Source organism: Nyctibius grandis, chromosome 4 (assembly GCF_013368605.1).
Source record: "Nyctibius grandis isolate bNycGra1 chromosome 4, bNycGra1.pri, whole genome shotgun sequence".
NCBI classification, from domain to species: domain Eukaryota; kingdom Metazoa; phylum Chordata; class Aves; order Nyctibiiformes; family Nyctibiidae; genus Nyctibius; species Nyctibius grandis.
This window is the reverse complement of record NC_090661.1, coordinates 75,499,503-75,514,372: the sequence shown is the minus strand read 5'-3', so window position 1 is coordinate 75,514,372 and position 14,870 is coordinate 75,499,503. Positions and strand designations below refer to the sequence as shown.

The following is a 14,870-nucleotide window of genomic DNA, read 5'->3' as shown; positions in this document are numbered from 1 at the left end:
TTCTAAATAGTTTCAGTATGTCTTATCAGAGGATTCGCAAGCCTTTCCCTGGGAAAATACCTGCTTTCTTCAAATATTGCAGTTGCTTCTGTGAAAATATTCTTAATGAGCTGAAATCTGGCATTACCTAATAGAGGCATGATCAATGAAGGCTTTGCTTAATTGGGACAGGTAGCTGGTAGCCGATTCTCATATCTGTGTTTTCTATGGTCTGATTCTGCATTATTGGAACATTTATTGTTCCATGTGCCAGTTAAGAATACCTGGAAATGGATTTTTGGTTCAATAACAACCATTTGAGACAAAATATAAGAGGTAAGCTCACATCTGAATAACAGATCTTGTTCCAGACAATGTATAGTAATGGCAGGTCATGCACATTCTGGGTTCACACCAGTATGACTAGAAGTTTTCAGTGACATTTTGTTGCATGTTGCAAAGTAGACCAGAATCAGTCACACTGATCCTAGTGATTCTTGTTCTACTCTGCAACACAGTCCCAGCAGGTGAATTTCCCAGATTAATCCATCCAAAACACTGCTTAAATGCTTCCAACACAAAAATGAGTCTAAACAAGGTGAAAATACCCAGAAAGATTTAATAAAAGCTGCAAATGAGAAGAGTTGGGGGCTGAGGAATGTCAGTCTGGCAGGCTTGTGAACCTAGTTCCCAGCTTATTAGCATAGTATAAACATGTATATATGTTTGTTATCTATATAACACATGTAAACCAAACTGTTTTAGAGGAAAAGACATCTAAACTGAGATTTGATGTCTCCTTTATTGTTAGCAACTGAGGGAGCTGTAAGTCCTTACCTTTTTAATGACAATTTATTTAATTCATTTCTCTTAGTTTATAACTACCATTTTTGCATATGACCTCTGCATTCTCTGACAATATTGTGAAAATTGAAATTGATGATGGTAATATGTTGACAACTTGATGAATCATGTGTTTTCTGCTTGTTTCTTAGAGCAGGTATAAGGTGTATACCATTAAGATGATGCGTAAAGAAGGGTCATCTGAAGGAATCTCCTCTCTAGTCCTGCTCAGAGAAGCAAAACAGATAGGAGTTGTCAAAGGGGATGTATGAAGAGCAACGTGGAAAGACAATGCATTTTCCTTGGCTTTAGCAACACCTGACAGCAAAGGAAAAATTCAAAGACAGTTAAGAAGTGCAGAGATTTTACCAAGCTGCCTTCTAGATAATACTGCAAACTAAATTTTTCCTGAATTAATGACAGAAGAATTAATCATAACTATTTAAAGCTGCTAGGAAATATGGAGGCATATACTTTTAAAATATTAGTAACTTCAGATGTAGGGGAGAGAGAGAGCAATGACTTAGAGCCACAGGCAGCAGGTTGGCCAGCAATGAAGCCTTTTTGTGTGGAATTTCAGTTGCAGTCATAACGGCGTCTCCACGAACTCTCGCACCTCTTCCACGGTACTGGGATCATAAACAGCACCATCTTCTGTGGTCTAGTCTTTTGTGTTCTTTCACCTTTTGCTTCTGTGCCATGGCAATGCAGCAGGTGTCACCTCCTGCCTCCCCGTCAGCCTGCCCTTAGTCACTCAGCGCTATCCAAGCTCTTCAAAATACATCTCACCCAGACAGAAAACTGAGTCACAGGCAGGCCCAAATAGGCTAAGTTATTGCATGCTATTCAGCTGCCTTTGTTTGGGTTGCTCTGTTCAACCTCTCCAAGCCTGCTTATTCTTTTCAATAAGCCGTACTCAGAGCTGTGATGTTTCAGCAATGTTTGTTCAAGGCTCAGCACCCATTTGGCCCTATAGTCATAAGCTGTCCATCATGACTGCCACAGAAAATAACGTGACTATTTTTAAAAGACGTGAAGCTTAGGGGTACAGAAAGGGTGGTCGTATAAAGCATGAGTCAGAAAACACTTTGCCGTGACTGCTTGGCAAAGTGGGCTTTGTACTAAAATGTGATGAGCCAGAGGTAGTGCTTACTTCTGGCATAGTATTTCCATTTGCAATTTTTAGGTAAAAATCATGACCAGAGGTGTTACAAAGCACGTCAAAAGCTGCCCTGTGCTGCCAGCATCACTATTGTGTATGACAGTTCCTGGCTTGTAACACCCACCCAGGCACTCTGTGTATGTTTAGTACTGGTACCACCAGTCAGGCTGCACTTGAAAACGTTTGACGTTGGTGTAATATGTCCTTCAGCTTGCCACACAGTGACTGGATAAAGCTGTTCCCTTTCATGCAGTCATAAAATAATTGAGGTTTGGAGGGAACTCAGGAGCTCCCTAGTCAACCAGTTGGGTGCCAGAAACCTCCACAGATGGACACTGCACAGACTCGCTGGGCAGCCTGGTCCACCGCCCAGCTGTCCTCATGGGAAGAAGTTTTTGCTCATATCCAGTGGGAAACTGTCTTGTTTCAAATATTGCCTGTTTTATCTTGTCCTCCCGCCATGCGCTGCTGGCTCTGTCTTCTCAATAACCTCCTCAGGGTCAGAGATAATTTGATATTTATTTTATTTATTTTTTAAGTCACTTTAAACTCATTGTATGTGTCATTCTGAAAATACTTTTGCAGTGGCTGAATTTAATTTCTTATTCTTCTGTAGATTATAAGAAGTTACGTTGCACTATGTGGTTTTGGATAACCATGCATCTTTTTGAAGTGGCAAGTTTATGGATTTTTATTGACACTTCATGTGCTTCACTTGAAAAAAAAAATGAGAATATGTAAGGGATTTTAAAATTTAAAAATCTATTAGTAAAAAATGTATTTGTGTTTATGTACATGCTTACTTTTAAGCATGTGTTTGCATCCCTTTGAGCTACGATTTGCACATGTGTTTAAAACCCACCTAAATATATTAATATAGAGAGATTGGACTATATATTGCTTTTTGTATGTATTTGTTGGGAGGCCAGGAAGAGGAGTTACAAGAATAAGTAAAACTGTATTCTCAACTACTTTAAGAATGTTCTTTTAACTAGGAACACAATTAGGATGTATTATTGATGTCATGCAATAGGTCAGTTGCTAAAGATTTTAATCCCTTTCTTCAATCCTTCTGAAGCAAAGGAATGTGATAAGGCTTGCACTGCGGCAGTCCCAGCAGTCACATACATGTACAAGTTGGCACTTGAGCAACTTGGTTTTGGCAGCTTGCTGCCTACCTGCAGCCACTGCCAAATACATGAAGCAGATCCCTTAACGTGGGTGAGCACAGGGAGTGCTCTGCTAGACATTTTGTGGGCTGAGGGCTTAATCTTATCTTAACACTGCTACTCACATTAGTAGACTTTAAGCATCTGCCATTGCTCAGTATGAACAACTGGATGCGTTATCCATTATGTTGGCAAAAAGCCGCTGGAGGATTAAAGGAAGAGTATAGCTGCCTACAGTTACCATATTGACTTTTCTCTCTCTGATTGTTTATCCAGCCTAGACTTGAGTGTTGTAGTCATTATGGTGAGCGAACATGCATTTGCTGTGATGGGGACCTGAGTGATGGTAATATTTTGCGACAAGGTGAGGAGGATGCCGGTGCACATGTAGAGGTGAGGGCCAGCGTGCACCAGGCCAGATCTCTGTCTCCAATTTCCACTGGCTCATGGAGGAGGTAGGGAAAATCAGCAGAACGAGTAATGGGTGCGCAAGTATACAGTCCCTTAATCCTCCATGTATCTGGGAGATTTGAGGATGGCTTCAAGGGGAACACAAATTGACACAATGCTCTGTGAAGAAGGACACTTCTCTGCCTTCCTCTGGCAGCATCTCTCCTTATCATCACAGCCATCCCTGGTCACTGGTTCGTGAAGAGAAGCCGGGTTAAGGAGTTGGGGTGTGGAACAAAAAGAAGGTAATGCATGAACGCGTAGTCCTGTGCCTGCAGAGTCTTGTTCAGAAACTGTCATACTTCAGTAGCCATGCAGGGTCCCTTGTCACGTCTTTCTGCAGCTGACTAAGCCCTTGTCCTTATCCTCTGTGCCCTCACCCTCCAGAGCTTTCCGAGTTATAGAACACCACATTTCCGTTACAGTGTATGAAAAAGAAAAGCAAAAAATATTTCAAGTTTTTAACAATCGTTCTCTATGGTTCTCCTGTCACTGCTCACACCATATTTTAGTTAAAAAAAATCTATAAAAGCACCCTGGTTAAAATAGCAGCAGTCAAAACAGAGATGGCAATTAATTATAATATTGCCTGACTTACTGTGAGCTTCTGGCAATGTAGCCATCAACAATAACTGTAAAATATACTTTGGCAGTTTTGATATTAGCTCAAGATTCGAGTGGAATGTTCAATACTAGCAAGTGAACAAGATATAGAATATATAAACCTCACCTGTGGGAGAAATTCCAGTGACGGGGCTTTGTTGATAATAGCAATGCAAGCTCTGAGATCAAATAAAGTATCAGCTGGGAAATTAAGACATTATTATATTAGATGTTAGCCAAGCTTAAGATCTTAGGAATAACAACCCTCATCAGCTAAGGAACTACTAAGGCAGAGTTAAAGAATGCTATTGTTTTATAAAGACATAATATTTTTATGTAATAAACATTTTGGAAACTGTCTTTATGGAGTTACATATAAAACAATTTAAAGTGCAGTGATTATGTATCTCATCCAACGCCTATTGCTTTTAATGGTCTTTGGATTAGTCCCTATATATATCTTAAGAAACCGTGATACACTTTACAGTAACTCATGCAGGAAGCTTGTGTCTAAATGTCCTTTCCTCTGCTCTCTCCATTTACTAGCACAAAGCATGGCTGAAGCAGGGCCTCAGGAAAGCTGGAAAGCTCAGCTGAATATGGACTTTGCAGAAATAGAAGGTCGTCTTACAAGAAGAATGAATGCTGAACGGAAGTTTTGCTTTGGAAGATTTTTTTATGCTGATGATGGGGGAAAAAAAGATGATAGCAAAGATATTTTTAAAGTGCAGAACTGTGTTTGGTTGTAAGATTTACAATAAAAAAATAAGAAAAAGAAAAAGGAAGATAACAAAATTGGAGAGGAAAGATGATGAGATGTGCTAAGAAGCAGCTGAAAATTAAGACAGTGAAAAGGAGTGAGCCCTCATTCTGGAGCAGGATAGTATACCATTTCCCCCTACTTGAGACTCTCATACAGAATTGTGGAACTTACACATTCTGTCAGAGAGAGAGCAAGGGAATAATACTTTCTGTGGGAAATCTATGGTGTGAAAGGTCTCTAGGACCTGGCAAATAATTAATAGCCTGCAAGAATATACGTGGAAACATAACCACTGAAAAAAAACCCAAAACTAAATCCTTCTGGAAAGAATGTTATTTAATTAAAAAAAAATCACTGTATATTTGTAATACTTTATAATCTTTAAGCTTTTGTGATTTATGCTGTGAAGCTTTTTGTGTATCCATGAAAGACTAGAAACTTTTTTCTGTACAGTGCAGAAAATGTTGCAAATTTCTTTGTTCAATGGAAGACCAGTAGGTAACATTCAAACTTTTTAACGTATTAGTTTTGTGGATTTTCTTACCTAGATTTCAAATGGTTTCAAAACCATTACATAAGAACTGTCAACAGTGCTGTCAAGGCAAAGGTAGCTGAAACTGCACAGCCTATCTGCTTCATTGGGGTTTGGCTGTGAAACTAAATTATCAGCATCTTGCGTGCCCTCCTTGCCTGCTGACTTAGTATGATCCTGTCATTGACTGTGATCTGATGGTGAAAAACCTCATTTAAGGTGTTGAATTTGCATCTCTCGGACCTGCAGTAGAAGCTGGAGCTACTTGGAGCTGTGATTCTCAGTAAGCAGAAGTGTCATAAAGAGTAAGACATAATGGTAGATCATAAAGTTTTAGCTATTAGCTAAGAGGTTTTAATAACTAAAACGTAAGTGGTTTTAGCTATTAGTTCAGTACTGAGGTACTAGCAAGCCTAACAATGGTACTGTGAAGAGGTTTTGCACCACCTAGACTTGCAGAGTACTGCAAGGGTTTAAAAACCTCCATCTGTCCCACTGGGATTTTCTTTCAGTGTATATTTGCAGTTGGCTTCTTTGGTACCACTCCATTGCTATTACTTTTCTGCTGGCGCATGAGTCGCTGCTGCCGTGCTGCCAGTGCTGTCCCGTCCCCAGTGGGTTCTCGGTGCCACCTGTCATGCCATCCATCGTGCCAGGAAAAGCACTCACGCAGCATTGATGCTGTGGTTCTCTCTTGTGCCATGTGAATACACACAAAGAAAAAGCGTACAGAGGGGATATCAGGCTCTCAAGTTTCTTTCGCAATCAAAGAACGAGGGGGCAAATTGTTCTGCCTTGGCATGCTGTCAGGATTTGGATGTTCCTATTCACTGGTATCTACTTCCTCCTGCTATTCTCAATCTCTTTTTTGTTTTCTTTTGTGATAACAAAGGCAGAGCTTTCTGTGTCCAGAAACCAGTAACTGCTATACTGCTTATGGGACTAATTGGTGATGGCTGATTGGGTTATAACTAAATTGGATGAGTTTGGCTTGATGACTGGGGTATCATTGTTGGTCAGTGCCCATCTGCACCAAACAATAGGAGATGACAAAATATAGGTGCTCTGTGGGGTCCCATCCCCCTCCATTTCAGATATGACGCAGTGTTTTTGGGGAAAGGGACACAGTTTCTTCGAAAATGCCTGCTGCTTCCCTGCTCTTTTCTGCTGAGAGCTGTTCGTTTCTTTTCTCAATTGCAACTCAGTTGCAGGAATACCACAGCATACAGGGCCATGTGCAATCCTTGCTGGCCAGGAAAAACTTCAGTAAGTCTTTAGCTTTGTACCTCAAAGCTGCAAGTTTTCACGTGAGATCAGGGCAAGAGTTCATCTCATTTAGGTGTAGCTGGTTTGCCCAGAATTTCACACTGTATTACCGTGATACTATTTCTTCAGTGACCTGATGCATTTTTAGGAGAAATGACCTCAACAGTGGTCTAATATAAAATGGAAATGAAATGTTTCAGATGTTTGAGTGGGTTCTTTTTCTCTCCACCAGGTATCAACCTTTAGGACTGCTGTTCCTTAGGGGGCTGCTCTTAGCCTCTCTTCCCTTTCACACATCAGCAAAAATGCAGGCAGCCGTCAGGCAGGGAGGTTACTGTCTCCGAGGATCATAGTTTTAGACAGCTTTACCCTTTTTTATCATAAGCTGTTTTTTCAGTGTGCTCATTGTCTAAAATATTGGCATAGATTTTTGGCTGTCAACCTCTATTAACTTTTTTTCCCCCTTATATCGAGACTGGAACTTAAGTTGGTGGAGGGAGGAAGAATGGCCTTCATAATTGTTTTTCTCTTATACTTAGCAAACTCAAGTTAAAACATTTATATTCAGATTGTATCAAAAATGAATAAGATAAAAACAAGGTTCATATGTATTTTTTCCTCTTATTAATATATAATAATAATGTAGTATAGGTTAGCTTTCTAGGTGTATTTCTGCAGTAATAGAAGGTCTTAAAGAAACTTAGAATTGCTATAATAAATTCTAAAACTGAGTCTTTCAAAAAGAAAAATTAGTGCGTGCTCACAGAGGCTGATAAGATTTAGATAATTAATTTTGTTGACAGATGACTGACCTTATCCATCTGAGAAATAGAATGAAAATAGATAAAGTTCATGATAGAATCAGGTTGCCTTGCTTGTAAATTGTCAATACACGAAAACTCCTAACCAGACTTTTTCTTAAAAAGGAAAAAGTTACCTCTCATCCCTTAGCTGCCTATGGAGCTATTTCAAGACTAAGATTTAATAAATATGTTTCATTGAATGTACTTAACTAAGGCTTTGAAAGTTTGTTAGATTTGAGTTCTGGTTATAGCTGACACAAATTCCCAAGTTCCCTGCAGATAAAAGGAAATTTTTGTTTCTCAGGAAACCAAAGTTAAAATGAATTTACCTTCAGAATTATGATCTTGCTCTTTAAAACTTCATAGCAAGTAGCACTTACTAAGAATATTGGTACCTTCACTCATGTTGTAACTATAGACAACACTAGACAATCTTGTGTAAGGTTAGCACCTCTTTTTTCTTTTTTGCAGACAACTCTCCACTGTTTGGCACATTTTATTTTGTGGGGTTTTTAAGGGTGGGTTTGATGGAAATAATTTTGTAGGAGATTTTGGTTCATTAATTTTTTAATGAGATTTCACCTTTCACTCACCAACCTAAAATAGCTGGCTGAGAGCTCAGGGTTAGAGCATGTACCTTTGCATCCCTTTTCTTTATGAGTCTATAACATTATACTTAATTCATTGCTTCATTTTTAATATTCCATACAAAACTAGTGCTCATGCAGCATTAATATTGTAGAATCAAGTACTCAAAATAGGTGAGTCAAACAGCTTTAACACTTATCCCTTCCTTTTCTGCCTTCAGTGTACGTAGAAAATGATCTCACTAGTGTTAAATACCAATACTCAAACAATGTATAATGTCATGCAATTATAATATATAAGGGGCTACATCTATTTCACTTTGCTCTCATTACGATCCTTCTGCTGAGGATGTTATACAAGTAGAAGAAAATGTATTTTGTTAATCTTTGTTGCAATCAGAATCATTGAACAGTTCTTCCCGAGAGAGAATCACTATCGAAACTATGAAATGCTTTATGAACTTTTGCCAGCAGAAGTCAGCTTGCTCTGATCCTGTTTTGAAATGCGAATCTGTGCAATTAACCTTGACTCTGCCCTTTTTGTAAACAGTAGCAGATACAAACTCCTGCTCCTAATTTGTGAACCTAAGTGTTTTGAAGCTCTTTTAAAAGGGAAATTCTACCCAAACAGACAAAAGTTGAAGGAAGAAATCTCAGTGTCTAATAAAGGTAACTGAGAGTTAGAATAAAACATGGTATTTTATGAGAAGTAATGCATATGCTCCTAAAAATGTTGGAATAGAATTATCTGGGGCAGATTTATTTATTTCATGTATTTGCGTAGATTACATTCCTTTAGAAGTTAATGTTTATATTGAATTTTATCATGTTAATCACTGAAACAGAAGAGGCAATATTATCCTCATGGTTACAGAAAGAACAAGGGTCTTGACTTACCCAAGGTCAGAGAACAAATTTGTGAACTGTGGCTTGTAGCATTTCAACTGTTAAATCGTTCCGCCTTAGCACAAGCTACAGCATATGGCAATGAATCTGTATGGTAGATTTTTGGAAGTGAAAGAACAGAGAAAACTCTTGAGGGAGTTGGGAGTCTGATGCTGAGGCAATCACAGATTTTGTGGAACATGCAGACTTTTTTTATTCTCTTCATGAGTTAAATTTAGAATGCCGTATATAGTTCAGCACCTGTCACACATAAATCTGAGTGTATTGAGAAATATGCTTTAACTACTCTCTTGCCTTTTAACTTATGGGAATCCGTATTTTATTGGAAATCTTGATGTTGTGTATGGGGTTTCCGTGTAGTCTTCCTCTGTTGTATATGGGACTTTGAGGATGCAGGACACCAATAGGAGTATAAGTGGCAAATGATACTATTGAGGTTCACCTCAGTAGAGAGGTTCTGGCTCTGCAGGACATTCCAATACAATACGGTGTGCTCAGAGGTGTGTCAGGAAATGCACAGGCAGGGAATGAAGGGAAATTAAAAAAGTATGTGGCAGTGAGGTTACAGCGGAGGTGACAGTGCTCACTTCACTGCACCTGCATGGCTTAGTTTTTGCATGGGGACAAAAAGAAAGCCTGCCTTCATGCTGTCTTGTAATTTATTGAGGAAAAGTTGTTTTTATGTTCTATCCATTAGGCCACACTTTCTCTGTTAACTCCTAAATGGCAGGGATTGAGAAAAAGGTGAAGAACAACATCTCTAAATTTTCTGATGAAAAATAAGTCACAGAATTATTTTCATAAAGTTTTGGTTGGCATTTATCGATGGGAGAAAGCACATGGAAAGCAATTGTTTGTCGTACATACTAATGGCGAGATACTGGGCTTTCCATATTTATTCTGTAGCATGTTGTTACTTGCAGCAATGCAGAATGGGTCCATTTAGGGGATGGGTGTGAGAAAGGTAAGGAAATGCTGAATGCTGTTAGGCTTTGTGGTGCTTTCTGGGCTGGGAGTAAAAACTTCAGCGGAAAAATTAATCTGCACATTTATTCATCGTTTTTTTCTTTGTAGAGCAAAGCTTAAGTAATGCATTTGTATTGTAAATGTTGTAATTTCTCAGTGGGCTCAGTTTGAATATTCAAGTTATTCTCTGTGATGCTTGTGACCATATTGAGATTTTATTTGAGAGCGACTGTAATAAGCACCACAAGGGGGAAAGCTGCTATTTTAGTTTTGTTATAATTTTGCTTAGGCCACGTGCACAATGCTGTTCTTCATATTTGAAGTACCTTTCAAAGATATTTCAATGAATTCAGCAAATACACAATAGAACTAGAGGATCCAGTGATTATAGCTGGCAATGATATTGTGGATTTAGGTGCTAGCAAAGCCTAACATAATCTGTTTTAATTACCTAAATTATTTTTTCTCAGTAATATGGTTAGAAATGTGTGGTTGTTTCTCAAGGACCTTGTATTAGTGTTCTCCCTTTTATAATAAAGTCACAAAGAAGGGGCAAGTTTCAGTTTATTTACACAACAAAACTACCATATCCTTTAGAAGTAACAATCATGAGGAAAATGTGTCTACTCTACACTTTTTAATCCCCTAAGTATTTATCTGTATGCTTCAGTGGGTCTTTCCACTTGCATAAAGCAGACAGATGACAACCTTTAAGAGTAAATTTTAAAGAGCAAGAGAATTAAAAAAAACACAAAACCCTAGTACCTGGAATATGGCATGTACTTTTTTTAGTAACAGACAGATGAAATTTGACTGTGATGTGAGTGTTGGAAGAAATTTTGCTTCCATGGGTCACTAGTAGTCATTTTGTATATCATAGTGATAGCGAATGTGTGAGATAAGCTTAGAAAAAGGAGCACTTAAGGCATGAGAAGTTTACCTTCAGTGAGGTGATGTGACAGAGGTGAAGGGAGAGAGACAATTTTGTAGCAGGAATGAAAATAAGAAAGAATCAATAGTATAAATAAAAATGGGCTAGACATGTAACAGTGCACACAGTGAGTGGGGACTTGTCTATGGGAACCCAGCCTTTCAACAGGCTTCATGTCCTGTGTCAGTTTGCCCTGTCTTTGTGTTCTGGGAAGATCTTTCTTTCCATAATTTTTATTAAACAAAATGGTCTGCATCTAAACAGTTTGCTATGTTATTTTTCAGCACTGTGGTCTCTGGTTGTATTCCTGTTGGTATAGGTTATGTGTTTTGTATAATTTTAATGCTTGGTGGAATTTGTGTTCTGTAGTCTTAACTCCGCAGCTGGATTATCCAGGAATATCCATGGCAGTTTATATTTTGGTTTTCAGCTGAAATATTTTCTTGGCTGCTCGTTAAATGAGGAATCCTCTCCCTAGAGTATTTATTTCAATAGAATGTAATTAAGGTGATTTACTTCACAAGGAATATATGAATATATGTGAGTAAAGAGAGACATCATAATTTCAGTCACACTTTAGATTACCTTGGGAAGTTTGTTTCAGTATGTAAATAAGTGTATGCACAAGTTGATGCACATCAACTAAGGAGAAGGAATTTTCAGTTCTTTTCTACATGTTGAATTTCTACAGCTTTCTGTTCTGTGAGAGCAAAAGTGATTTGCAGTACTCAGCTGTAGCCTTCTGCCTTCTTTAAAGGCCCTATTCAGTAGACCTTGGCTAGAGAGGATCTCAGCTGTGCTATATGTGTTTAGAGGAATAGTAAGGTTAAATCAAGGCAACAATGAGGAGACCTTCAAAGTGTGCAGAGAGAAACAGATTACATTTCTATCAGTAAGAAGGTGGATATTTTAAAAAAGCGAATGTGGAAGATTAGAGAATGGAAAAATGCTTAACTGATTAAGATGTTGGAGACACAAAAATGGTGGAGTCCAATACACAAAGATTTAAAGGATATAAAAAAATGAACCAAGGTGTCTAAGAAATGGAGTGAAGTGAATCAATAATTAGTTCTTTAAATATGCACGATAAATAAACAAAAAGGAAAGAAAGCATTGATCAGCATGTGTTGAAAGCTAGTGACAGGGATTAATCTGACTGCAAAAAAGACTTAAATCTTCACATAGTTGTTTGAGCAAGATAATATTGTCCAGTCTCTGAAGTGTTTTTATCTTGGTAAGACGTATTCTAAAGCATCTTTAACGAGACAGTGATAGCTATTCAGGACTGACAAAAGACCATAGCTGTGTTAAACTCACCATTTCTCAAAAAAAATAACAAAAGAAAAAAAAGTGTTTAATGAGGACTTAGGTTGAAAGAAAAGCAACAAGAAAAGCCTGTTTGCACACATTACTTAAATCAGTTTCTTTTAATAAATAGATTTTTTTAAAAAATTATATGCAACATTTGAGTGAAATTACAGTTCATAAGTATGTGTGTTTCTGTTGTGGTCTTAGGCAGTAGGTGCTGAAATTGGTATTCAGGCAGAATACATTAACAAATGTTGAACTGAACAATTCATTAACTATTTGCAGTGTGATCCACCTCAACATAAGAATTTAAAATTTGTAAGATTAGTCCTTTGTGTACTGCAGTGGAAATGGAAGGTGGATAATTGTGTTTATACAGGCTAGTAAAAACAAACAAACAAAACAAGAAATTAAACGCCCAAACATTTAGCTCATTGCCAATGAGGATTTACTGTCTAGATCCAAATTTTATACATGCCAATGAGGAATGGGCCTAAAGCTCTACTGGAATCAGTTTTACTGCAATGTTACCAGGATTTCCTATTGAATTACAACCTTTCCTGATATATTCTAGACATGTAAAAAGTGTAAGTTATTATATTTGCTTCTTTTTATTTTAAAGACAATATTTTAAAAATACAACTTTTAGAATTTCAAAATTAGAGGGAAAAAAGTCAACAGGAGCTGAGGATATTTTGCATCTTAGAAATGGCTTCTGAATCACTGTGGTGTTCTTTGAGTGAGCAGGTAAAGTAATTAAGAAATAAAGATTTGGTACTTGTAATTTTATTTGAAATAGCTTATGAAAAGGGACTGGGAATTTTACAAGAGACACATGACTATTTAAGATTCCAAATGTTTAGTAATGGCACTGTGATATTCATTCTTAAGATATTAATAATTACTACTGATTAGGATACTGTACATAGTCTTGAGTCATTATAACACCAGATAGGATTTGACTGAAGTTCCAGTTAGGAGTAGGTTTTTTTCAATATTTGCCTAGATTCACCTTGATGTTGTCATACAATATTTTCTTCTTATTAACCTGAGACTTATGGGCCTGGAACTTGGAGTTACTGTCACCTACTTGACATATATGTCTGGTATTCATTTTGATGGGGGATTCTGCACTGGAGATCTCCAACCTAGAAAGGAAATGTAGGTTTTTCGGTGTAAAGTGCTTGTACTGTGCTTTGATAATCCCAGATGTTGGTTTTCTACCTGAAATATATGAATGAAAATACTGTTTTGTATATTGCATGTTTGGAGAAACTGATCTTAAAAAATAACAATCTATTTAGCCTGTTAGCACTTTGGACTAGAGAACTAGTTGAAATAATAAAAATAAAATATGACACTTAAGGAGCTGTTGATGAATTCAGTGTGTGAAACTGCAGTTGCCTATCAGCTTCTGTCTGCTGTCATGAATGAGTGTTTCCTCTTGTTTTTTTAGCTTTTTTCTTTTTTTTTTACTTTCATTCTGTTCCTGTTTTAAAACTACTTGGAAGATTGAGATTTATTAAGGAAATTTCTTTAAAAAAAAAAGACTCTCATGAAAGCAGTATCTGGTGCATTGTAGCATAGTAGTCATTGGGTTCCATCCAAGCTGATTGAAATAATTCTTCACAGTGGTATGTTGTATGTAAGCTTCAAGTACAGGGAATGACATGGGAGTAAGGCATTGCAATCACAATTCAATCAAAAAAAAATACTTATATTTTTGGGTAGCTAAAAAAGAAATCTGAATCTTGTGGGACCTTGTGAGAGCTCTAATGGGTCTTGCCTTAAGCCAGAAAAATTAGATGGTTGTAGGGCTCTTTATCCTATTGACAGTTGAAGCTTTCTAAAAAAGCTGAAAATAGCATGTAGGGCAGAGAAAATATTAAACTATCCTGATTTTTATTATAATGTATCTCTCAGTATGTATTAGAACCATTTTCTAAAACTTTCCTAGGAGGCCACAACTCTATGAACCTTATCTAGATGAGAGGTTCAGAGAAGCATCCATTCTGTTGTTGAACTGGCCAACCCAGACCTCCAAATCTCTCATATCTGTCCATCATTAGTGAAACCATGATGTGCTGAAATCCAGTTTTCGCAAGTATTGTTTTCTGATGCTTTCATAATTCTCAATTTTGCTGTTCACAGAGAGCGAAGAAGTGTACCAGCGCCAGGTGCTGTCTATTTCCTGTATCGTCTTTGGCATAGTCGTAGTGGGCATGCTTTGTGCAGCGTTCTACTTCAAAACAAAGTAAGAGCCTTTGTCTAGTGTGTTTGTTATTTAGCTTCTGTCCTTTTTGCGGCTTTACAATTCTTCAGTTTCTCCCTTCATTTTGAAGCTGCTGTTATCTCCGGACAGACTAGAACAGTTCCCCGTGACTCACTATCTAAGTCCAAGAAAACAGTAAACAGGAGTAATATGTGTTCTTGTTTCTATTTTCTGATATCAGGAAAGGAGAGATTGTGCCCTTTCCAGTTCTTTTTTTGACAATAATAATTTCATATTTTTTACTATCAATGCAATAATCACTTTACTCTTTTGAAAATAAAAGTTTAAACATACCATTTCCTTTTTGCATTTCATTTCATATCCCCGAAT

General features: G+C 37.5%; 1 protein-coding gene across 1 annotated transcript in view; it reads left to right on the top strand.

Moving 5' to 3' along the window:
• Positions 1-14,870, top strand: part of NRG3 (neuregulin 3) — a 430,890-nt gene that overhangs the window by 381,382 nt on the left and 34,638 nt on the right. Inside the window, exon 5 of the mRNA XM_068399414.1 lies at positions 14,420-14,522. Within this exon, the coding sequence (XP_068255515.1) occupies positions 14,420-14,522 (103 nt within the window). The remainder of the gene's footprint in view (positions 1-14,419; positions 14,523-14,870) is intronic.